This window comes from Haliotis cracherodii, unplaced genomic scaffold (genome assembly GCF_022045235.1).
Source record: "Haliotis cracherodii isolate W230 unplaced genomic scaffold, xgHalCrac1.p SCAF_2, whole genome shotgun sequence".
NCBI lineage: Eukaryota > Metazoa > Mollusca > Gastropoda > Lepetellida > Haliotidae > Haliotis > Haliotis cracherodii.
Window position 1 is genome coordinate 76,961,244 of NW_027266275.1, and position 27,126 is coordinate 76,988,369.

General features: G+C 38.4%; 1 protein-coding gene across 2 annotated transcripts in view; it reads right to left on the minus strand.

Annotated features, from left to right (window-relative positions):
* The window catches only part of LOC139468537 (cAMP-dependent protein kinase regulatory subunit), a 181,152-nt gene that overhangs the window by 20,860 nt on the left and 133,166 nt on the right, over positions 1-27,126 (minus strand). For both annotated transcript variants that reach the window (XM_071250574.1, XM_071250573.1), the window contains exons 2-5: positions 23,832-23,996; positions 18,079-18,170; positions 4,407-4,468; positions 2,662-2,708 (exon numbers count right to left, since the gene is read on the minus strand). In XM_071250574.1, coding sequence (XP_071106675.1) covers positions 2,662-2,708; positions 4,407-4,468; positions 18,079-18,170; positions 23,832-23,996 — 366 coding nt within the window. The remainder of the gene's footprint in view (positions 1-2,661; positions 2,709-4,406; positions 4,469-18,078; positions 18,171-23,831; positions 23,997-27,126) is intronic.

A 27,126-nucleotide genomic window follows, 5' to 3' on the forward strand; every position in this document is an offset into this window, starting at 1 on the left:
AATTGTCCTAAGCTCATGGTAAAGTAACTTAAAGGGGCACTGATCTAACGCAATTCCCTGGACTGGTTGTTGCCTTGGTTATGTTTTTTCCCCCCGTGAGTACCCGGATGATACGCAACGCGACTGAGCGTGACCAGAGACTGGGCTACCATCTGCAAGGACAGCTAAATAACTTGGAGGCTGGAGGCAATATTTGTTTTACACATTTTTGCATAAATACTGATTGGTTAACTGTGATCTATAAAGATTTCGACAAAGGGCTCATGTTAATTGATGTCTTCAGCCTAAACAAACAGACAAAAAGAACAGCGGAGCTCATCAGATGTCGTCATTTGGAAATACCCCAGATGGTTTTAGTTTAATACTAAAAAAAAGTATCTATGCAGTGAAAGCATTTTCGGATTTCGGATTTCGGATTGCGTCGATAATACGATTACTACTCCCTTTTTGTCATCCACGTTTTCTCGTATAACCCTACACCTGTGTATTTGTCGTCATTCACTTGATGCTCAGTTAATGAATTTATTACAGGTACAATTAGTGGTAGCACCACTTAGAGTACCTGACAAAGGTTCCCATTTGGCATTTATTGTGTCTGGGGTAATTATTCAATCTAAATCCAGGTTTGAAGTGAGGTGAAATGTGTGTTATGTAATATGCAAGTGGCAGACCAGCAAGAGGGTAATCATCAGTTGATTTACTTTTTTTGGTAAATCAACGGATCGTTCCTAGTCATCAAAGGATTAACAGAAAATATGTTGATTGATTAATCACTGTTATCTTGCACAGTGGAAATGTCAAAAGTGAGTGTTTACTAAAACAAAGGGAATACACTCATATCATGGTGTGAAGTGCCGATGTAAAAACAACATACTTTGTTCAAAGGGTTAACTGATAATACGTTGATTGATTGATCATTGTTATCTATCACTCAATGGATTTTTTAGGAACCGTGAACGTTATGAAAATAGTTGTCACGTGGGCTTTCTCAGCCGACCCTTGAGACTTGACACCTATGTGAAACACCTGAAACAATCCAAGTGATCAGTTGAGAAACGAACCCGGGTTATGATATCCCGAAACGATATAAATCTTTCAAAATATTTGATTGTTACAGAGACACGTGACATCGAATAAGTTTCTTTGTACAGCTGCAGACGAGTGGGATATTGTTCCTTTGTGTGGATATTCACGGATACATTCCTCGAACAAGGAAGCTGCCTAAAATTTATACACATAAATGTGGTAGGTTGCAATTATGGTTTTGCATTTTGTTTTCCTTCATTTGAACCGATTCGTTCTTGTTTCTCTACGTCTTGGTTGGGAAATTCTTCAATTCGCGATAGACGTTGTTTTCACAGGTCTTTTCCTTTGTAAGTGTGTATATATTACCGTCAATTTGTAAAATGTGATTCTCTCAGGCAATTTATATAATGTGTAAATATTTCAGTCATTTTGACTAAAAAATCTGTCCAGATTGATAAAGATGATCAAAAGGGCCTACAAACATCACAACAGATTATTATGTAGGATTAGAAGCCAAACAACATAGAAATGTACTTTTCAACGTAACATGGTGATGACATTTAACATCAAAATGTTTGGAATTTGTTATCATAATAATACAGATGGAAATGTTTTTCAGTCACTTTGTAAAATAACTGAATATTTAGACGTTTAATAAATTTGAAAATGTTACACATTTTGACAGTAAAAAATATACATACTATAAAAAAAGCAATGCCCAGGTGAAATATTTACTTTGTGTTGCAAGTCAAAATAGTGTAAACGAAAATCGCAAAATTACAAAGCAAGTGACTTGCTATCAAAACTTCGTCACCATTACCGATGCTACCCACAAAGATACCTACATTACCTTATTATCTAGAAAACAGTATTTCATTTTGTTGATCAATGTGACCATACGCCCTTCTTACTACCAGTAAAATTGACTGATGCGCTTACGAATTGCGCAGCAGAGGTCGCGAACTAGTCTAGATTTCTGCTATACATCCGGGTACTCACTGGGGAAAAGTACTGGTCATGATCAGAATTGATGAGTACCAGACATAGTTTTTGCCAAACTAATGTAAACATAACTCTGACAAAAGATTTTGAGTGGGTATTATTAGCCAATGACAACGCAGGATTGGAAGGAAATCCATTTGCTGCTGACACAAAATTACCTGTTCCTGTATAAGTGGAAGGTAATGTCCAATACAGTAAACAAAAGTTTCATGATGTTTTGAAGAACACTTTTGAGAAAAAAATAGACAAGATATGGTAACAATTAATCATGAGAGCTTTAACTATTGTTTGCCCACATATTTGATATGGTTGTAATTTTCAATCCGTCTGTATTTGACTAGTTATCATCATGGCATCTATCTGGATCACTGAGCAACTGTGGATAGTGGGGGAAATTATTACTCAATCTTCCTTCTTCCCCCATGAAGCTTTTCCTTCATCTCACAAATCACTGAACAAAAGTTCAAAATTGATTTCAAAATTTCAACCACACACCATTTTATCATACTCTTAGATCTTTTGGCATTTGAAAACTTTTGTGCATTAAGTGACAATCCTTGAGCCAACATTAACACACATCCCTGTAGATCCCTATACTTGGGGATTAACTGTACCACAGACAGACATACTTACATCCACCTCCCCTTGATCAAGCACATAGAAGTTGTCGCCTTCGTCACCTGGTGAGAGAGCAGACACATATGTCATACACTTGGAAAAAGCTCAGTGGGATTATTTAAAGTAGTGTACAGCCCTGAGGATCACAAGAAATCTTGAAAGACAATTGTAAGACAAGTAAAGCTCCTCCCTCATGGAGAGATTATACATCAGATTGTTTCTTCACATTACTCTTGAGATTCAGTACTCTAGCTTAGTTTCCTTTGGCAAAACAAGGCAAAGACTTTTCTCAAATTGTAGAGGATAGGCCTTTTCTTTAATGTTCAAAAGCGTGGTTTTCAATTTGCAACTTTTTTAAAAATAGGATTAGCCTACACTACTTTTCTAGACGTCAAACTATAGGAGTACACATTTTTTTATAAAAGTATGCATATTTCAAACATACGTACATATGTGTTAATCTACAGGCATCTTAAAAACGGTATCATGAATTTCCTTCCTATCAATGAAAGTATTGCACATATTCTTTGTACATGTCCATTAGTCAAGCATGGCCAACAGTTTCTGGGATTCTTCCTGGCTCATACATTATTCTCCTAGTTTCAGCAAATTAGAACGAGTGAGTGAGTGAGTGGGTGATTCGAGTGAGTGAGTGAGTCGAGTGAGTGAGTGAGTCAAGTGAGAGTGAGTGAGCGAGTGAGTCGAGTGAGTGAGTCGAGTGAGTGAGTGAGTGAGTGAGTGAGTCGAGTGAGAGTGAGTGAGTCAAGTGAGTGAGTGAGTCGAGTGAGTGAGTCAAGTGAGAGTGAGTGAGTCGAGTGAGTAAGTCGAGTTCGAGTGAGTGAGTGAGTGAGTGAGTGAGTGGAGTGTGTGAGTGAGTAAGTGGGTGAGTTTGGTTTAATGCTGCTTTAAACAGTTACATCCTGGTGTTATGATGTGGGAGATGAAGTGATGCAGACTGTAGGGATTCCTCACTTAGAGGATATCAGGAGCATGCATGGGTATGGTGCTGACAAACCAAGAAAAACATTCAGACAATTTCCCCTTGATTTGTCATACCAGTAGTTCACTAAAAATCTGTCCATAGTTTCAGCTATTTGTCAGTAGTCTTTTTTACCATCATGTGGGCAGGTCTACCTGACACATTGCAGTGAACCAATGACTGACCCCTCTCTGAGGGAGTACCACACGGCCAGAACTCATGTATCCAGAACTCATGTATCGCTGTGTAGACTTTCAACATGCAGTTTAGCAGCTTAGCCTTAGCTGACAACAACTGACCTAGGTCATAAGCATTTCATTTGTCCATTCCAAGCATCTGCTCGATATTACAACCCCTAATACAACAGGTTAACTACCGTCATGCACACCTGGTTCAAAGAGGACGGTGCCCATGGTAAAACAACCAAATGAATTATCTATACCAATTACATTTTTTATTTAGATAAAAGTTTCGTTTTTATTGGTGCATAGATAGGTATCTACTGTATTTCGTTCCAAATTAGAAGTAATATTCCTTCATCAGCTAAGAACTTGATATGGTATTCTCAAATTCCATAATTTCTTTACTTGGTTTCCTGGTCTGTTATTATTATTTTTTAAATCTGTAGGAACTACGGAGTAATCGTAGGAGTAACAGGTCTGCATAATCAGACCGTGACCAATGACCACAGGTTTCTACAATACCAAAAGGACACACCTCTGCACACATCTCCCAGCTACTAAGACAGTGCCAGTCCTGGTAATGAGAGGACGGTACTCACCTTGCTGGATAATCACCTCTCCTGCATGCCGATGGACTGGAAACATGGCGTCAAAAATATCACTGAAAAGAAAAACATGATTGCTTTTGAATATTATCAACTTGACTGGATAACATCAGACATCATATTGTCAATGACACCTCCAATTCTGATTGCTGTTCCTTCTTTCTTGTCAACATGGCTCTTCCTTGACCGAACATTGTCCTATAGAACTAGTTGTTGATAACACTCACATAGCACATGTTTTAACTTAAACACTTTAATGAATTTATAATATATATAACAAATTTGAGAAAGTATTTTCATTATATATAAATATATTTATGTTTTAAGTTAAATTAAATATACTACTCAAAACAAGTGAAAGAACACCCAATTCTTTCACCCTATAGCTAATATGCCATGGCATGATAGATTGCTCGTAGTAATATGAAAGATCCCTGTTCGTTAACTTCTTTTGAGTAGTATATAAGGCCTGTTAGGCGTGACAGGACATGAGTGAGTGTTGAGTGAGTGAGTGAGTTTGGTTTTATGCCACTTTTAGCAATATTCCAGCAATATCATGGCGGGGGACACATTGAACCCATGTTGGGATTCGAACCCAGGTCTTCGGCCCGACGAGCGAATGCTTTAACCACTAGACTACCCGACCGCCCCGGTTCTGTTAAGCAAATGTAGGGATTGTGTATGCACTGGCGACGTGCTTCATTCCGATTTGCTTTATAGATGGGGTAAATAAATTAGCATTGATTTTGAAGGCTTGTACAGGAGTGTTGCCTTATATGTGGGGTCACAAAATAGAGGGTGGTATACAGTATTTATTTCTATTTTGAGGGCAGTGCCAAACCTACAATGTCTGACCAAGACATCACACTACTGACTTAATGGACACTCACAGTCGAGCTCTTCTTGACCACCATATAAGGACTGAATCTTACTTTCAGTCTTCACAAAAACTATCTTGTAATTCTTGTAAAGTCCTTAGTTGAAAAGGTGAGGTTTAACGTTGCGTTCCATATTATTGCACTTACACAGCGACTTGGTTAACTGTAGTGAAGTTCTAGTTCAAATCAAAAGGTAAAATTTGTGTTTAGCAAAAACTGGATATAAATGTTAACATTGGTTACCATTGCATTATATTTATTTATGTAGAGTTTCTATAAATCTCAAAACTAGTACAAAACAGTATTTGTCATATAAAATGTCCGGAATGCTCTGACATTTTGTGTGTGAAACATGGCTGGTGCCCCAAATGTGCTTCCGATGAACTACCGGGCTAGATGGACAGTGGACGTAATTACATCAGACATGCAGGAAAGCCTGCTATTTTCCCCTGGCCAACAACATGGGCGGTCTAGTGTGCTGGTCAGTGTGCCAGGGAAATCCAGATATAGGACAGACAGTAATAGCTGCCTTCAGACTGTTCCGGTATTAATAAGGATAATTGTAACACAATTTGGGAAAAGAAACATTAATCTTTATAAAAATATAGTTGTTGCTGTGAGTACACATATTTTTTCGAGTCAAGCTTGAAGCTCGGTCAAAAAGAACACTGTGACATCCATAAACCTCTGAGCTGAGATAACAGTTTTAAGGAAACCAAAATTATAAGCCCTTGGTTATCTTCAATGTTAAAAACAGTATTTAGTTTGGATGGTATATGATACTGTCTCTGCATCAGGGCAAAATATAATTAGTCTCTCTCTCCTATGATCTTAACTCAAACATAGCCTGGAGACAAACATCATAGATAAAAGTTCGCCAAAGTTTACGATGACTGCTGAAAAAATTGGGTATCTCTCATGGATTATCTATCCTAACAACCCTGTCTCCAAAATAACCAGCCAAGATTTCATGCAGTTCTCAAACTGGAGCGGCAAACCAATAGAACAAAATAACTGCTATTTTGGTGAGTGTTAATGCAGACCATCTGGATCTAATGATTTCAAAGAGCACATGTTATGAAGATCACCATGCATAGAAAAGACCCATTTGCTGTACAAATCCTGCCATGGCAAATTCTACACCAATAATTGACAAGGAAACACCCAGGGCGGCATTCCATAGTCTGAAAGAATGTTTCGTATAGGTCTCAGATGAATAAAGACAACCATTTTGAGGATGTGTGGTAATGACACTACTCAGGCTGGGTTAGGAGCAAAAAGGTTCCGGATGCCCCTGGCATGAGCAGAATAGAGAACTTTCCAGTCATTATAACTATGGCCTTCATTATTGGGGTCACTTGAGGCTTCACAGCAGCCAGATCCTGCACCATGATCAAGACTAACATCATAAAGGGCAACATGGAGGACATCACAGGGACATCCTGGAGGACAACCATACAGAACATGCATGGAGGACGACGATATAGAACAAGCATGGAGGACAACCATATAGAACAAGCATGGAGGACAACTATATAGAACAAGCATGGAGGACAACCATATAAAACAAGCATGGAGGACGACATATAGCACAAGCATGGAGGACAACCATATAGAACAAGCATGGAGGACAACCATATAAAACAAGCATGGAAGACAACCATATAGAACAAGCATGGAGGACAGCCATATAGAACAAGCATGTAGGACCATATAGAACAAGCATGGAGGACAACCATATAGAACAAGCATGGAGGACAACCATATAGAACAAGCATGGAAGACAACCATATAGAACAAGCATGGAGGACAGCCATTTAGAACAAGCATGTAGGACCACATAGAACAAGCATGGAGGACAACCATATAGGACAAGCATGGAGGACAACCATATAGAACAAGCATGTAGGACCATATAGAACAAGCATGGAGGACAACCATATAGAACAAGCATGGAGGACAACCATATAGAACAAGCATGGAAGACAACCATATAGAACAAGCATGGTGGACAGCCATATAGAACAAGCATGTAGGACCATATAGAACAAGCATGGAGGCGACCATATAGAACAAGCATGGAGGCGACCATATAGAACAAGCATGGAGGCGACCATATAGAACAAGCATGGAGGCGACCATATAGAACAAAGTGGGGGAAAACCATATAGAACAACCATGGAGGACGACTATATAGAACAAGCTTGGAGGACAACCATATAGAACAGGCACGTAGGACCATATAGAACAATCATGGAGGACGACATATAGAACAAGCATGGAGGACAACCATATAGAACAAGCATGGAGGACAACCATATAGAACAAGCATGGAGGACAACCATATAGAACAAGCATGGAGGACGACATATAGAACAAGCATGGAGGACAACCATATAGAACAAGCATGGAAGACAACCATATAGAACAAGCATGGAGGACAACTATATAGAACAAGCATGGAGGACAACCATATAAAACAAGCATGGAGGACGACATATAGAACAAGCATGGAGGACAACCATATAGAACAAGCATGGAAGACAACCATATAGAACAAGCATGGAGGACAGCCATATAGAACAAGCATGTAGGACCATATAGAACAAGCATGGAGGACAACCATATAGAACAAGCATGTAGGACCATATAGAACAAGCATGGAGGCGACCATATAGAACAAGCATGGAGGAAAACCATATAGAACAACCATGGAGGACAACTATATAGAACAAGCATGGAGGACAACCATATAAAACAAGCATGGAGGACGACATATAGAACAAGCATGGAGGACAACCATATAGAACAAGCATGGAGGACAACCATGTAGAACAAGCATGGAAGACAACCATATAGAACAAGCATGGAGGACAGCCATATAGAACAAGCATGTAGGACCATATAGAACAAGCATGGAGGACAACCATGTAGAACAAGCATGGAGGACAGCCATATAGAACAAGCATGGAGGACAGCCATATAAAACAAGCATGGAGGACAACCATATAGAACAAGCATGTAGGACCATATAGAACCAGCATAGAGGCGACCATATAGAACAAGCATGGAGGACGACATATAGAACAAGCATGGAGGCGACCATATAGAACAAGCATGGAGGACAACCATATAGAACAAGCATGGAGGACAGCCATATAGAACAAGCATTGGAGGACAACCTTATAGAACAAGCATTGGAGGACGACATATAGAACAAGCATGGAGGCGACCATATAGAACAAGCATGGAGGACAACCATATAGAACAAGCATGGAGGACAACCATATAGAACAAGCATGGTTGACAACCTTATAGAACAAGCATTGAGGACGACATATAGAACACTATAGAATCATGGAGCACAATCATGACAGACAAACAGTGGAGATTTAAAGAGTTAATGAAGGACATCTCGAAGACAACCAGTGAAGGTAAAGAAACATGAGGACAACAAAGTTACAGAGGAGAAACTTAAAGGACAGCATTTATGACAACCTTGATGAACCTCCTAAGAGATCAACCACTGAAGGGTCAATAATTGCATGATGTGACGAGAAACCATACAGCAAGCAGTTACACAAATCGATGGACCGTTATACAGTAGCTTACTTCTCTTGCATCATTTTCAATGACACAAAGTAACCATGATCGCTAAACGCAGTTTTAAGTATCTGGATACAACCATTATATCCCATTTATGTGTCTGGGGGACAGAAACGTGGTTGTTAGAAAGAAATTAAACTAAACTAAGATTACAAAAATGTTCCTTGTATGTGTCTCCATGTCTGATAGTTCCACATATTAAAGGTCCCTATTTGTCTGAGAAAGAATACATTATGGATAAAAGGTATTGGATAATACAGTATAACAGCCAACAATACACATAGGCATGTAATCAGACTGTATGCTATAATCACATTATACTCCATCTTTGTGTCACAGTGTTGCATCAATGAGAACACTTGCAAACACTGCAGAACCAGAATACAGAGCATGGAACAAAGAAAACCATTCAGAGCTTTGATCACCAATACATCAGATGCTTGCATGCAATCAGTTTGACTTTAACAATCCCCAGAAGTAAACAGTCACTGCTGTGCTGTGTGTAGGAATCGTTTTTGACTAAACTGTTCCTTTGTCACACACATAAACAGGGCCCCATCCCTACAATGTCCCATCACATATTCACAAAAGATTGTTTGATGTAAATGTTTAACTAAATGCTATCACATTTCAAAATACATTTTGTGATTTTATTACATTTTTCTAACAACTTCATATCAGAAGACAAAATCATAAAACCTCCATCAAACTAGCATGGTTCCTTATTGGCTTGTCAGTCTTGTACAGGAGTGGCCTTGTGGCCTCAGATTAATCTCTGGGCTGCACACAAGGTAAAAAAGGGGTCTAGACAATGTCATGTCAACTAAAGGCTCTCATGTGTTACACACTAAAACAAAATTACTTCAGGATTGGCCATGATATTAAAAATTTGCCCGTAGGATGACAAGAAGCAGACTGGAATGTGTAGTCATCATCAAAACCATTATTCAAGCCATCATCAGCCAAGCCAACCAAACAGATCATCTCAATGATATCATTTTGTCCTAAACCCTCCAAGACCCAAGGGAACACACATGTTAACCATCCAAGTTTTAGTCAGATGCTTCAACTCTGAAATGGTCCCATGCCAGTAAACAATCTGTACTCTGTTAGCATCAAAGGGTTAATCTACCTTGAGTCCATAATACATGGATCTGTCCATTCAATCTTGATATTGGTTCTTACAGACCTGTCCCTTCAAGATGGTGACAAACATCAACATCCTGAAGGATGTTGATGAAGATTGGAAATAGTTGATTAATAGCTTCTTGACCAGTGGACTATAAGGCCTGCCCCCCCGGACTCCAATCTCAATAACAATGGAACACTTCATTGCCTTAAGGGGGAATTGAAGGAAATAGATCCATTTGACCTTTAAGACTATTTCTTTCAGTTGAATTAAGTTAATATGAAACATGAAAGATGAAACATCAGTCGGGTAACAATGAACAAGCTTTAAAGATGATGAAACATCAGATTCTAGTATGAGTTTACTCACGTCTTATCAATATTAAGCAGCCACTCTATAACTGAGTTACCAATAAGCAAGTGTTTCTCTTACTCTTTCCCCCCCAAAATGGTACACTTGCAAAACAAAATAATATCAGAAGTAGAAACTAACAGTGTTAATCTACTAAGCCTTATAATGATAACACATAGCAAAACCCTTAAAAATGGCAAATTTCTACTAGTCCTTATTGGGCAGTTTGGCAAAGACTACAGGACTAGTTCCAATTTCTAATGCTGCCATTTCACTGAGCAACAAACTGTTAACAACTTCTACCTCTGATTCACAATGAAGTCATCTCTCTAAGGAAGGTAAAGGTAACTTGTAGACTTATCAACTTAACAAGTATCAACAAGTATCGCTGCTTTATTTGCTAAGACAATTAAGGTGTAAACCCTGACTCTAAATTAAACTTGCATCATTTTTGGAATCTATTTCTTGACATCCTAGCTTCCCTATTCCCTAAGAAATCCAAACGTATTGGTCCCTAATGCATTATAGACCACGGGGTCCACATGACCCCAGAAGCCAAGAAGTAACATGACCGTATGAACACATAGAGAATCTCACCCTCGTGTCTTTGATATCAAATATATCAACTCGTGTTGATATATTTGATAGCAAAGACACGAGGGTGAGATTTTATTTATCATCCAATATCATTCTTCTAACTTTTTCAGTTTGTAGACAGTAATTAGCAGTGTATTAATTAAGTGTAAAAAGTACTGCTAACAGCTTCAGTAGCAGAGCCTGGATTAGTGATGTCATTTGAGTGTTACGTCATGGTAACCAATGATGTCACAATGGTCTGCAAAACATTGTGATTCATTGCAGCGATATCTACAATGTTGATATCGCTTGATCTCACCCAAGCATATCTCCTGTGGGAGCCAGTTTTGGATGATAAATGCACATAAAATAGAAAGAAGCCAAGCCCAGCATTCTAGGTCCACACAGTCCATATATTCATCACACTTGACATATATATTGTTCAAGTTGGCTTGGATATGTTGTCCTACACACAACTACTGTCCCTTCAAAATGGGTTTGAGAGGCTTTTCAGAGCTATATTCAGTGAAGAACTTGAACCAGCTGCAAGGTATGACACATTGTCTGTCACAAGCACATGAATGATGCATAGAGCAACACTTTAGTATTCATTCAAAAGAGACACATAACCTGCAATTCTGAAATGTCAGAATAACCTTCTCTAACGTCATTGTTCTGATGAGGTTACATTATAAAGATGGAAGGCCAAACTGTTCTTTCTCATAGGTATGTAGCGAAAATGCTGTTTTTTCAACTATCTATTTAGCATTGAAAATCTCTTAAATACGAATACGCAAACTATAGGACAGTTACTACACTTAATCTTTTACCCTCATCGAAAATATCCGATGACCTCACTCTTTCTGAAAATGTCAACTTTTAGGGTAAGGATAGAATGTCTTCTGTCAAAACTATCAGAGAGTGAGTGAATCTGAATGTATCGTTCACAAACTGTCATCTATCAAAACATTTAACCACACAAACTGACCTTGAAGACCTTGAAAAACAATTATCCCCATCAAAAAGGTTTTTCTTCTCCCCAATTTGGAAAACCAATTTTATAGAACAAGAAATAACGTGTGTTAATAGGTTTTGATGCCTGTTCCATCCAACCGTTACAACCGCTGGTCTGATAAAGCAAAACAGTTTTGAATGATTAGACATTTTCCCAGGGATTGTTTAGTGATTCAGACAGCAGACTGGAATGCCCATAACACTGCTACAGTTTCCGAACATTTCACAGAAAGTTACCTGAGCATGAATATGCCTTCTTTTTCAATACAATTCCCGTTGCCATAGGAACAAGCATCAATCACAAATCACATGACAGGCTTTTGAGAGATATGTTGAAAAAAATCAAATCAAACTCAAATCATAATGAATCATTGTCCAGGGAATAATTGAATCCAATATTGAATTAATCATAAAATGATGCAAGCTAATGTAGCTATGTAGCTATGTACTGTTTCATTTCTACTAACAGACACTTCCGATATAATACTAAAAATATTTCGCAGAAAATCCTCTTTTCGAAATCAAACTTTGTACAGCAACTCTCCTATTGGTACAGAAACTGTGCTCCCAATTGGTAAAGAATCAATGAAGTAGCTTTCAAGTTATATGTCTCACAAATGTTGAAGTAAAGAACATATTCTATGTTCAAAACATAAAATACATCATATTTTTCAGAAAAAACACTTATCAAAATCAAACTTAGCTATGCACCTCTTCTATTAGTATGGAAATTGTTCTCTAAATTTCAAATGAATCTGTAGTTTTCAAGTTATAGGTCACACATATGGTTAAGTAAAAATATTCTAAGTTAAAACATGAAAAATAGCTGTATTTCTTTAGAAAATTCAAATATTAAAATCAAACTTTGCACTGCACCACTCCTATAGGTATAAAAAGCATGTACCAAGTTTGAAAAGAATCTATCTAGTAATTTATAGGTCACTCAAAAAAGTGTCATCGGAAGGATGGACAGACGGAATTCTTTGGTTTTACTGCATACCCAGTCCTAATAGCAGTAGAGTAAGTCGGGCCTTCAGAAACTCGATCTAATAACATTTGTAAAAAATTCCTCTCCTCTCTCATATCCACCATAACATGTGTCTTCATTTCTGGAGAATCTGTTCCTAAATACTGTTTGCCAACTCTCCTTAACAACCTCCTTTACCAAGTTTCCAGCAATGAAAGTATGATCTAATCTCCAAACAAGGCTACCTCCATCATAAAATATTATCATTTGTGCTTTGGTATCCCGTTATCCAGCAAATCGGCCCTGATTCCACTAAACAAGCCATGTGATTTGCATTTCGTCTCAAGTGCGGCACATCAAGTTTGTAATTCTGATTTTATCATGCCAGGTCGCATTTCTCATTTTCCTCTAACATCAAATGCACTTATTTGGAAAGGTTCACAGCTGACTAATCATCCAACAAATTGTCAATATCATAAAACATGGAGAAACTACCATGTCCAAGTCTTTACAGTTTCTGATGAATGTGATGAAAAAAACGACAGAAGGAGCAATCAGTCAACTTAGCCTAGCAAATAAAGAAAGTTTCAGTATATATCTCTTGTGTTTTTTTGACAAAGCTAAGCAGTCACTAGTTAATGGTATGAGGTGAAACTAAACCAAGGATCATCTCTGGTGCAGCAAACCATGGTTTGAGACAGGGAGACAGTAAGTGACTTGTGAGTGAGTTGGGTTTAACACCGCTTAGGACAGTATTCTGGTTATGTCACGACCAGCTTATGAGGGAACAAATCCCAAAGTGATACAGGTCTCAAGACGTTTACCACTAGTGTAAGTGACTAGAGCGCAAGTGACTAATGCATAAGTGACTAATGCATGTGACTAATGCATAAGTGACTAGAGAATAAGTGACAAGAGAATAAGTGACAAAAGCATAAGTGACAAGAGCATAAGTGACAAGAGAATAAGTGACAAGAGCATAAGTGACAAGAGCATAAGTGACAAGAGCATAAGTGACAAGAGAATAAGTGACAAGAGCATAAGTGACAAGAGAATAAGTGACAAGAGCATAAGTGACAAGAGCATAAGTGACAAGAGCATAAGTGACTAGAGTATGTGCAGCATCATATGTGTTTCCCATAGCATCATGGAATTTTCATGTATTTAGATCAGATTATTTTCAGCAATAATTTGAAAAATCATGGTTCAATCATTAAGGGTTGTATAGTAAAATGGATGACAAATACCAGACCATTACATCAATGCAACTGGTGAAAGAAACGTATTTGCTTTCCACAGTCAGTAAAAGGCCAATTTAGACCATTTGTCTTCCCATGCCTCCTTTCAAAAGAAACATTTCTTGTGACTGAGATCCAATCCAAACTATCAAGCCTTGTTTAGATTTCATATTTCAATATATGAACCTCCAGTGGTATTTCAGTGACACTTTGAAAGAATATTGGAACATAAAACTATATGGTATAGGTTTTCCTGTCTAGACAAGCACTTTATGGTGAAAGTAGGGCTAGCTCTGTTGCTGTGTTGTAGTAAGACCCTGTCAGGGCTCCAACAAAGGCCCGCTGTTGGGTGTTACTTTACATATCATTGGGAAAAGGTCATTCCATGGTTAAACACCATGTGTAGATGGACTCCAATTACTGCCATTGTCATCATGGAGTGACATGGACTGATAATGGAGGACAATTTCATCAAATAAGCCAAGACGGCCTTGAACTGCTGCACTTGCAACATGAGTGAGTGAGTGAGTGAGTGAGTGAGTGAGTGAGTGAGTGAGTGAGTGAGTGAGTTTAATGCTGGTTTGAACAATATTTCAGTTTTACCACAAAGCATCAGCATCGTGTGGGAGAACTTACTACATCTTAGAAGTGGCAAGGATTCTATTTTTATTTTTTTTATTTTATATATTTTCAAAATTAATGATTAGATATACTGTAAAACATGAAACGCCAACTCCTGAGAAGAATCAGTCTTGATTACCTGCTGAAGCTAATTCCACTGGGAGTAAAAAGCAAAAAGTGTTGAAACTTATACTAATGGATCACGGAAAATCAGTGATGACACCAGGTGTTCGCAAAAAGGGTAAGCATGTACTACTCTACCAGTAGCAAAGCAGCAATACTACTAGATGACCTGTAACTGAGACGAGAACAAGCAAACCAATGGTTGATAGTGTGAGCAACAATGCACAGTGTTGTGGTTGCTATGATAACCAATCCATCAGGTCATCCCTGAAGGGCACAAACCAAATGATATTCATATTCAGAAGCCATTGTGGCCACCAGATACCCTGTGTCATCTGGAAGTACAAGCACTAAGTACTGGACAACCAGTCTGCCATGACACCACAAGGAGACAAGCAACAGGGCTAACTCAGTACAAACTCAGAACCAACATAATGAGGCGAATAATTTCAACAGTAAACAAGGATAAATCTATGGATATAGTCTATTACATACACAAGCAATTGCAACAATGACAATATTTGGTACCAACATAAAAATAAAATGTTCAAAACACCATTTTTTTAAAGTCTAGTCACGAATAAAGACGGTTTACATACATTTCTATTATAGATTTCTTGGAATTAGCTTTATGTAAACCAGGCATAAATTTCATTGGTCGAAATTAACCTTTGATGGAAACCGTGAACTCTTCCAAACACTAGAAAGAAGGTATTAACTCTTTCAACACCTTAGGCCGGTACACCGGCTAAGTCATAGTCACGTCAAAATAGAATATGATTTTATTAACCTACCTGTCGTATCATTCATTTATTAAATCTATCACATTTCACAATGTCTGAATACATATTCCATTTCAATTCATCATTTTGTATCGATAGATTTAAATATTATTCACTATTTCCCGCACTGTTATTGAAAATAACATTCTCGGACACACACTTTGACAAAGGGTCCACATTGAACATGTCAAAGAGCAAAATATAGACGTTTCAAGAAAATCTTTAAATATATTATGCAAAGTAATATATAAAATCGACAAAATTATATCTAAAAGTTGTCAAACTTACATCTATGTTATTATTTCCATCTTTTCGTGCGATCTCGTGTAATGTAAGTCAAATGACATCTCGGCTTTCATCGCCTCGATTTCTCAGCTCGGACACAATGTTTAATGCCAAAATATATGCATGAAAAATCTTTGTCACAGCTCATAACATAGCACAATACATCCACGAAGTTCCATTTTTTAATATAGATCATGATTTCCTGCTTAAAATGTTCAGAATAACACGATTTAACAAAAATCTTTCATCAGAATCTGAAATTCATCATACACAAGGATGGTACCATAGCCGTAATTTGATTGGCTGCCTCAGGTCACGTGCTCAAATTTGACCAATCACGAACGTGTAGCAGATTTCGGCAAGAAAGCGCCATAGGAAAGCAATAAAATTGCATGTTACAGCTACAAAAAGACTCTCAAGGAGATCTTACTACCATGAAGATGAAAAAACAAGCTTTCTAGCGATGTGTCATATGGCAGTCTTTGACGAACGTGTTATTCACAGAGGAATTTCTTCATGTGACTGAGCGGACAGCCGCTGTTATCGGGAAATGGACAATGACAAATGCTATTTATAATTCTTTTAAAAATATATTTCCAATTACGAAACAATGAAAATAAAAAAGAAATGAGTGGGTGGATATAACGAAATCTTATAATTGCCAAAAATCATCAAATTTTCACTTCCTTGGTCCTCAATCTGGACATTAATTATGTATGTGTTAGCTTACATATTTAAATTTCCACCAAACTTAATTAAGTTGCAAATGCATTATTTAAATGATGTGATAAACATAACTTTCATATTTATAAACAATAGCATTAGACCTTTCAAATGGTGTATAACATGTAGTAGAAAAGATGTTTTACAAGCAGATATTTTCTTTGATAAATGTTGGCTTCATCTATCTCCCAAGAGTCTCTGGGAACTGGGTGTCACAGCAATAAATGCTTTTGGTTAACTGGTGTTAAAAGAGTTAATGGGTCATGAATTCACACGGTGAATTCAATGGTGAGCACATGTTTGTCATACACTAAGTTTACTGTAATGATAATAGGATAGTGACTGTTACACAGCTGTCACTGATTGATCTTGACAAGATATTTGATTCTCCTATGGTTTTCTTTCAGCTGGCTGTAGCAGTTACTTTGTTGTATAGAATCCGTTAATTGTATAAATGATGTGATAGTAACGCTGCTGAGTCAGGGCCTTTGAATTATTTTGTCATAATCTTTAGTATGTAATATGCATGTTTGGTATAACAATGTTCTAATTTATTTCCATGAATTCTTAAAATACTTGTTTAAATTTGTGCCAAAAGCTCTGCAGTCGATTACCCCAAACCTGTCCTTTAAATCATTACCATTTTCAGCAGATTCTTATCTAAAGATTTATTATGAACTATTATCAGCTTACTGGACTGGAATAACTCTTCATAAGCATGTGCTTTGGGCCACTAGAGATAGTAGTTTACAGTTGTTGACTGTTTTTACTTACATTTAAATAGGCCATTCTTCTAGTATTGTTTGCTCACACAATGCATAGATTTCATGTTTGTTTGTTTGTTGACACTGCACTCAAATTCAAGCTATATAACAGCTGTGTGAAAATATTGACCAGACAATCCAGTGATTAATATCATGAACATTGATCCACACAATAGCAATCTCATGACAAGCATCAATCAAGTCAGCGAGTCTGACCACCTGCCCCAGTTAGTCACCTCTTATGAACAACAAACACGAGTTGCTGAAGACCCATTTTAACACATAACTTCACGGGGGAGATTTCATATGCAAATATTTGTAAAATTTCCATGGAACATTAAATCAAGTTTGCTATTTTATGCTCTAGTTGTTGTTTTTTTGGCCTTGTGGATGATATTTCATCCAAAACAATATCACTGATTAATACGACATCATTCAATGAAAGACCCTTGATGAGAATTCGTTCACATAGTCGATTTTACAGTTTGTAAGAAAACAGGTCAAACATGAAACTCATTGCCTTGAAGTATTACAAGGCAATGGAATATACAGGGATCATAACCATCCCTTAAATTTCAATGTTTAAAACTTAAAAAAAGATTGGCCTACCTTCGTTCATTATCATCAAGATGACAGAACAGGACGTTTTTTGAGATGGCTTTAGACAGAGCCGCCATTGTTTTGTAGTCTTTTGGTACAACCTGAAAATAACAGAATAATTATAAACACTTGAATGAAAACACAAAGCTTTCAGAAGCATTGGTATTGTCTTCTACCGGCACCACTATATACATATATATATATATATATATATATATATATATATATATATATAGCCTCAATATTACCTGATACAACTTTAGACTGACAATAGTTCAACTTGAAACTGGAACGATAGTCGAACATTCAAATGTACACAAATAACATTTCATTTAAAAAATAATTCAGACTTTGAAAATATTTTTCACCAATTTTAACAAACAATAATGTTAAAATCAGAGCAACAGACCTCTCTCGCCATTGCAGTATTGGAACTTGGCACAAATTATGTCTGGGTGACAAGGGAAAATGCCAAAGGATCTGTAGGTGCTATCAGAGAGTTACAGCTTGTTAGTGACCAAGTGGGGTATAAATGCCTTATATACCCCCCAGATCTCATGAATATATAGAGGCAGCGTCTTGGACGAGACGCAGTGTCGTTGGGCAGAGAATGAAAGCGAGGTAGTGATTTTCTCTATGATGGTTGACAGTTGATATTGGACTAACAAAAATCAATGTGGTAAGGAAATGGCTGGTGACAGAGAACACCGGAAAGGAAGGACACAGGAACAAACTGGAACTGGTAAGCTGGGAGAGGTGGTGGTTTGGTCCGTAATGAAGCACTACCTATGATCATCTTGTCAACACCTTTATAAAAATTACATCCAACTTGTTCAATATTCTTCACAACCCATTAGTCATGCACAGATGACCCAATGTCCGGGTTAAAGCCACTGGACTTGGGACAAGTGCTTAAATGATTTCTGTTGTCTACAAAGGAGTGATTGAACAATAATTTTTTAATTTGAAGTTTACACGATATACGGCTTTTCCATTGGACGAGAGGTCGGTCACATGATCGCGAAATTGACGTCCATAAGTGTATCAACGACACAATTTGACGTTCATACGTTTTTCACAAGACCGTGTTCTTGAAATGACATAAACACTGAGGGACTACTTCCACATTCCTGGGGAAACCCCTGGAATTCCCTAGCACGAAAACATACATAAACATTATTTCTGATCATTTAGAACCTTAAATCTTGGTGTCAGAATTTTAGTATACATTGAGAAACATAAGAGAGCTTGACTGCATGATTGTTCACGAATTTCCTCGCCACGGCCCATCCTAATGAACAAACGAATAAAATGCATATCCAAACTATCGTCAGTATCCACTCGATCTGTGTCTAGGCTGACAGTGATTATCTCCAGCAATCTACGAATTTACCTTGGTGTCTGTTTGACGCATCTTTAATCACCTTTCAATAATTGGTCAGTTGATCAATGATGACTAACACATGTAACTGCCACTGGTTCATTAACAACTTCGGAAATCCTCCTGTCACGTTTATCGTGTCGGCCATTTTGACGCCTTGTACTTGATGTAAATGTATTACGATGCGCTTTCATTGTGACTGACTTACTGAGGTAGTTCATTAAAGACCTTTCTCATCTAATGGGGATATTATATGAACACATGTGTTGCGTAAGATGTTTCTGAAGAGCAAGTTCTGCATCCATTCGCTCATGTCACCTCTCTTTCTAGGGAACTATTTTATTCCGCGATATAGCTGCTTGTTGTTTGGCTGTCAGTGTAAACATGCAGTCACATGTACTAAATAATAAAATTGTGTTTAGATCTTGGCCTACATCCTTTGAGGTAAGAAATTGTGATAAAAAAGTATAAGAATTGACCTTCACTTTGTCGACGTCGCAAGCTCCGACGTTCATACAGTTTGGCCCTCACTCTGTGAAGGTTCATACTCCAATGAACTCACACAAAGTGAAGGTCAATTCTTAATTGAACAAATGTGATATCGAACTATTTGTCTCAAAAATACATTATGTTGATCATGGACACTTACAATGAATCATATTATTGGGAAATCTATCAATCATCTATTATAGTCCATCATCAGAAACTCACCTACTACAGCTACAACATCTTATCATCAGGCCTTGGCTATTGCAATATGTCTTCTTACATGAGTTACTTACATGAGTTTGGGTGAGTGAGTGAGTGAGTGAGGGTGGGTTTAGGTGAGTGAGTAAGTGAGTGAGGGTGGGTGGGTGGGTTTGGGCAGGTGGTTTGGTGAGTGAGTGAGTGAGTGATCTAAGCCAGGCAAACCAGTGTTTGATAGCATGAGTAAGTTAGTGAGTATGGTTTAATTTATGTGGGTGGGTTTAGGTGAGTGATTGAGTGAGTGAGTGATTGAGAGATTGAGAGAGTGAGTGAGTGAGTGTTAAGCCAGGCAAACCAGCATTTGATAGCATGAGTGAGTGAGTATGGTTTGACTCTGCTTTAAGCAATATTCTAGCAATATCACAACTGGGGACACCAGAAATGGGTGGGTTTGAGTTAGTGAGTGAGGGTGGGTGGCTTTGAGTAAGTGAGAGAGAGTGGTGGATTTGGGTGGGTGAGTGAATGAGGGTGGGTTTAGGTGAGAAACGAACCCAGGTCTTCAGCATGACGAGCGAACGCTTTAACCACTAGGCTACCCAACCGCCCCTTTTGATAGCATGAGTAACGATCTACACTGTTGGGATATGAGGACACAGTGCAACCATCCAATCATCAGTTAATGCTTGACACAAACCTGAGGTTCCCCTGGCATTTTCATCTCTTGAATTCCCACAAGGTGTGTATTGGATGAGACTGGTTCAAGAGTCTGATTATGAATAGTCCTTCTTGGAATAATCTGGTTTTCTTATTACACATCAAGCCTCAAAGTTACGACTGGAATGGTCGCCAATGCGACCTAAATTTCAATTTGTCTACTGTCTTAAATTCAAAGTTAGCCAAATGACTACCTTGAAAAATATCTTATGGAGACTAACTTCTATTGCTACACATATGTTACTAACTGTACTCGCAAATAATTCCTCCTAAAGTCAACAATGAACCAAAACACATAAATATCAATGCAATTAGTATTGTATTTTAGTTGATAGTTTATTGGATAAGCAAGGATATACCTAGATAATCTAGTAACATAAACTGCATCATTGTTTGAGTCACAAATAACGAAACTCAAGTACAGTTTCCACTAATATACAATTCCAAGACTAGTGCTATGACTTGTACATGTACTAGTTATTTGATAAAAGATAATTTCAAATGCTTTTGGCTACCTACAATATTGTCTTGACTTCTTGATTTTACCACTGGCTACCTTGAAAAAAAATAAATACTTGTAGCCCTATGGCTTTGAGGCCTGAACATTAAAGGTTAATTTGTACAAAAATCCTTCCTCCTCAATCTCAGTTTGAAGTAGGTTCACTACATAGTGCTGTACTGTATGTTTGACTTTAATGTAAATGCACTGAAAATGGTGTACAGAGCCATGATCGGGCTCGTACACTCAAACATTTTGGCACAGACTGGCAGAGCTATTAAGGATTCTTGTACATAAGTTCCAATTTCAAAGACAAAGACAGCATTTAATTTCCAAAAACTATTACTGCATGAAATCTGATGACATTGGCAGTAACTAATTATATGGGCACTCTACCAATGTAACAATCACGGTACTTGTCTTCTTTCATGAATTATCTCCCTTGCTATGGATTTCTTTCTCTATCTGCAAGTCGAAGAAACGCCAGTAAAATGTCTTTGAGTGGCCACAACATGGTTTCAATCCACCTTTGCTCATTGAGTATTTACATCAATGTTTTTAATTTTACAATCCATCAAACTTAATTTCATACAATGTAACTTTGGTTTTGTGGTTGCTATAAACATTAAAAAAGGTTGTTTTTTTCTGAATTTGGCACAAAAAAATACAATAAACAACTAAAAAGTGTTCTCGTGACTAGCAAAACAAAGACTTGACTCTTCACAGGTACAATTTACACTTTGTCATCACTTAGCTGTTTTGTCAGGCTACTGTCATTGGTATCATGAGAATCGTCTCATGTAATCTTGTCACGCAATCCCGTGATAGCAAGTGTAAGGGTAACGTGACAATCTGATGCCATACCTCAGGTATGCTGCCTTGATTACTGGTAAAGCTAGGATGAAAAAGGATTTATGTGAATTCCGCAGTTACAGTGTTGATGCTGTACTGATTGGGGTGAATATTGATCCCCGCTTATCAAGCCTGACACTTAGTGAGGTTCACTAATCTGTAAGAAAAATGTGTATTGTGGGGAGCGAACTGGGTCTAACAGTATTCAGCAACATCACATTTTATTTCAGCAGGTGAGGTTACTGATCCTGCTAACTTATGTGACTCCATTATGAATGTCTCGGCAGTATTCCAGCTGTGTCATGTGCATGTACATGACTGAATCTGGGTGAGGTGAGGTGAAATTGGGTTTAACGTCACGTCCAAGATTATTGCACTTGTATAGCGACGTGCATGCACGTGTGTGTGTGTGGCTGCTTGTACTAGTCTGGACTAATGCCGATTTATAGTGCTAGCTCACTGAGATACCATGCCGCAGTTTAACATGAATATCCCACTCAGTCACAGTATACTGACTCCGAGCCGACCAGTCCTTGTTTTAGCCCCTTAATGCCGAGCGCCAGACAGGGTAACAACAAGTACCATCTTTAAATGTTTTTTGGTATGATGCGGTCGAGGATCGAACCCCGGACCTTCCGCTCTCCGGGGGGAAGCTCTACCACTAGACCACGGAGGCGGTCTGCTTTATTGTGTTAGCCCACTGAGGTACCATGCTGCAGTTTACCATTGGTACCTCAGACACAGTACTACACTGACTGTGACCCGACCAGTCCCGTCCTTGTTCCATCTCCTTACTGCTGATTGCCAGGACAAATTAACTATGGTATTATGAAAAAATTTGGAGGTCCTTAACATCTTTTGAGTCATATATGTTACTCATGTGCGTGCATGTTGATTGTATGTAAACACTCTGTCACTGTAGTCACATAGTAAAGTTGAAAATAGATTAGTTGTATCCTGTCACGAGACGTCATGTGACAGGATGTTATCTTCTTAGCTTGTGGGAATTTTTTTATATATTGTGTTTTTATATGTATAACATATGTCTCTTGTCAGATAGTGTTGATGGTGGGAATGTACAGAGTAAAGATGTAGGCAATACAGCAATATAAATTGGCACTAGTCCGGTAGTTCTTGCCAAAGTGCCCAATAGTGAAGGTATCATAAGGACTAGTAGAAATTTGTCACTTTTGAGGGTTTTGGTGTGGACTAATTACACAAAATTTGTTACTTGTGTCAATTTTATATCATATTAGTTTTAACTGTTTCCTCCTATTGCAGGGACAAAACTTTAATGCTTTAAACAACATTGAACCCCTGAAACAACATCCACAAAGAATCAGCTCAATTCATCAATCAGGAGAAGTTAAGAAGAAGTCGTATTAAGCCCTTTAATTCCAGTTCTGGAACACCTCTGCTACTATTGTATTTGAATCTACGGAACCCCAAATCTTTCATGCTTAACATAAGGGTTATGACAAGGACACTCCATGCTTAATTGTGATCACTGGGCATCACAAGGGTCTGTAGAACTTTGGGCCTGTTAGGGCGTGTCCACGTATGTTATCACCAGTCCTGCCAATAAACGTTTTAGATGCATCCCTGGAAGTTCAACGATCGAAGTCCCACCTTTTTGACATACTGAGCAGCATCTTCTTCTTTGTAGACCTCGGCGCTGACGGCGCCACGTCTCGCCCGCTTCGTCATGGCGGGATGTGGGGGTGTGCTAGACATGTCATCTTCCTTCTCATCACTAGGGGGCGTGGCCGACTTCTGCTTCTCTTTCACCTGTTCCTGAAACACGAGAGGCATTATTCAGACATATGTTTAGAACAGACATTTATATTCGAAATGTTGGAGTTGAACCCATACCCGCAAACAAGGGTACAGTTAATAACTAAAGAGTGAGAGAGTGATTATTGATTTGCAACGCTTTAATCAATAATGCTGCACTATAGAGATGGGCTTCACACACTAAGGAAACCAAGGGTAACAGTTGGGGCCAATCTGGGATTCAAACCCAGAACCATCAGATCCTGGCAGGAAGGAAAGAAAACTCTGCACAGCAAGATACAGGCGTGTAGACCACTGGCCCAACTCCTAAAACGTACGTAACCGAGTGACTGTATTCATTACATATCCAAACATTCAGCAAGATGGACACAAGGTCTCATGCAACAATCCAATATGCCTGCATCAGTCTCGATCTTCTGAGACTGATGACATTCTCAACTAGGACCCAGCTGAGACGAAGGTCAGGATACAAAGTACTATTCTCCAGGTGATTCTCCAGGAACAAAGTAGTAGTGGACACATGACAGGTAGAAGAAGAACAAAATATAAACTTTCCATCATTCAATAACACAAGTTTAAACATCATGTGACGTCAAGGCAGTTAGTGACAAGCAACAAAAGTCAGAGTTGCTAGAAGCACTGAAGCAGGAGCAGGAGCATGGAACTTGCGAAAACACCCAGTAATGTTTTTGTTGCATTGAGATTTCCAGTAACGATAAATGCTAAATAAATGGTCTTGGCCAACTACAGATCCATAACAAATACTGCCCATCCTACTTCACTCAGCCAACAAGCCCTCCATACACAAGAAATCCAACACTGTTTAATACAAATACTTGCGGTCATCACATCCATTTCTCACAGATCCTCCTCCTCACAACAGACACAGAGGACATTCTATCCAGGAGTGACAAACACCTCCACAGCAACAATCACATTCGCTTATATAACTGACCCATCTCGACAACCCCTGAATGGAGAGCATGTTTATCAACACAGTACACCTCCACACTGACCAGACCTGCAGGCGGTGCAGCTTCAGGTACACACTCCCTCAACTGATCTCCACCCATCTTACCATGTAAGTCTCCTCCCTGTGTGTGTACCTGTCAGTTGGGGCAGCGGTCACTGATAACACCTTGATTAATGTGTGGGTGGGTGGATGCCTGACATGCTGGTTGCATTACCTGTGACAGGAGCCCTTAATCAGACCGGTGATCAACAGCTGATATGTCAGCCTCGCTGATAGGAACACCTCCGTTACAGGTCACACCTGATCCAGGGCATTGTATAGCTCCTGGGGATGTGATCTGATGGGAGAAGACATGAAGTAACACTGGCGGCCCTTGCACTAATTGTCCACGTCAGACATCACGGCTCCCATCATTGTGGTCAGTAAAGCCTATTTACTTTATCAAATTCAACGTGATATTATTGATATAATGTAAGTTTTATCGAACTTTCATACAACTCTTCAAAATAAGCTAAGACCCTGCAGTATTGTCTGTGTTGCAAACAAAACTGTATTGTGTGTGGTGACTGCCCCTGGCTATCCCCCTTGAACCAGGACTTGACTAATCTCCATCCTATTGTGAGTTGTTGATCTCCAGCCAGACAGTGCCGCAAATCTTCAATGAATGTTTATTACTCATGTGTAACAATTTTCTGTGTTATTCTTTACTTCGAATCAAAGAACTGTCCTTTGTTGCCCATGACAACTGTGTAATGGCCAGCCATCAGCATAGGGAGTGTAACACTTTTTGTACAAGAAGTGAAATAGCTTCCATGGAGGAGTTTGTCCGAGGTGCTGTCTACTCAGCCTGTCACCAGGGGTGGGGGGTGGGGGGGTGGGTGAGTAGACAGAACCTCAGACAAACTCCTCCATGGAAGCTATTTCGCTTCTTGTGCACACAGTGTTACACACACTCCCCCCACTAATATCCCAAGTTGACACTATGATGGTTACTAGGGCAGAACCTGTATTGGCCTAATCCTGCAAACTTGGACAACAAATTAAAGCCATTTTAAACTTAATTTTCATCATGTCCATTTACATTTTTTCTTCATCATTCGTTACTATTGATGAAAGGGTACCTACTCCGAAATGTTGTGTTCCTCATAATTAAGAAGTTGACATATTTAAATTCTCCTTATTCCTTACTATTGCCTAACAAATCATTTCCTAATGAAATGGAAATAAAATGTGGATATTGATTACCTATAACCTATTGCTAACGTAATGCCATGTGATCAAATACAAATTATTCTCTCACCTATTTTCTCTTGAAAAAACCAAACCACACTCACGCCATACAAGGGGAGTAACTCTTACACCACTACAGCTCTTTTTCACCCCTCAGTAGTCATAGTGTTAACTTTACATTAATCAATCCAACACAAACTGATCAAATATGAAAAATATGATCTTTGAGTGGCACGTAGAACATGGATTTACTGTGAAAGAGTGAATATTTTAAAGTTACAATCTGTACCAACCTTAAACCTCTATCTCTTTCAACATTCATGATATGTTTCTCAGAGAAGCACTGGGGGAGACCTAACCAATGAACATTCAACATTCATGATATGTTTCTCAGAGAAGCACTGGGGGAGACCTAACCAATGAACATTCAACATTCATGATATGTTTCTCAGAGAAGCACTGGGGGAGACCTAACCAATGAACATTCATGATATGTTTCTCAGAGAAGCACTGGGGGAGACCTAACCAATGAACATTCAACATTCATGATATGTTTCTCAGAGAAGCACTGGGGGAGACCTAACCAATGAACATTGAGAACATCAGACTTTTTACATTCATATTACAATATCCTACTACGTTAGCCTACCTCCATCTTGAATAGTCTCAGAATCAAGCAACATCCAATACCAAACTTTTTTCATTCATATCATATCCTACTACGTTAGCCTACCTCCATCTTGAATAGTCTCAGAATCAAGCAACATTCAATACCAGACTTTTTACATTCATATCATATCCTACTATGTTAACCTACCTCCATCTTGAATAGTCTCAGAAACAAGCAACATTCAATACTAGACTTTCAGAAGTCAGGAGACAGGTTTGTCACCTCAATGTTTCCATGTCCTGACAAAACCCAATCAT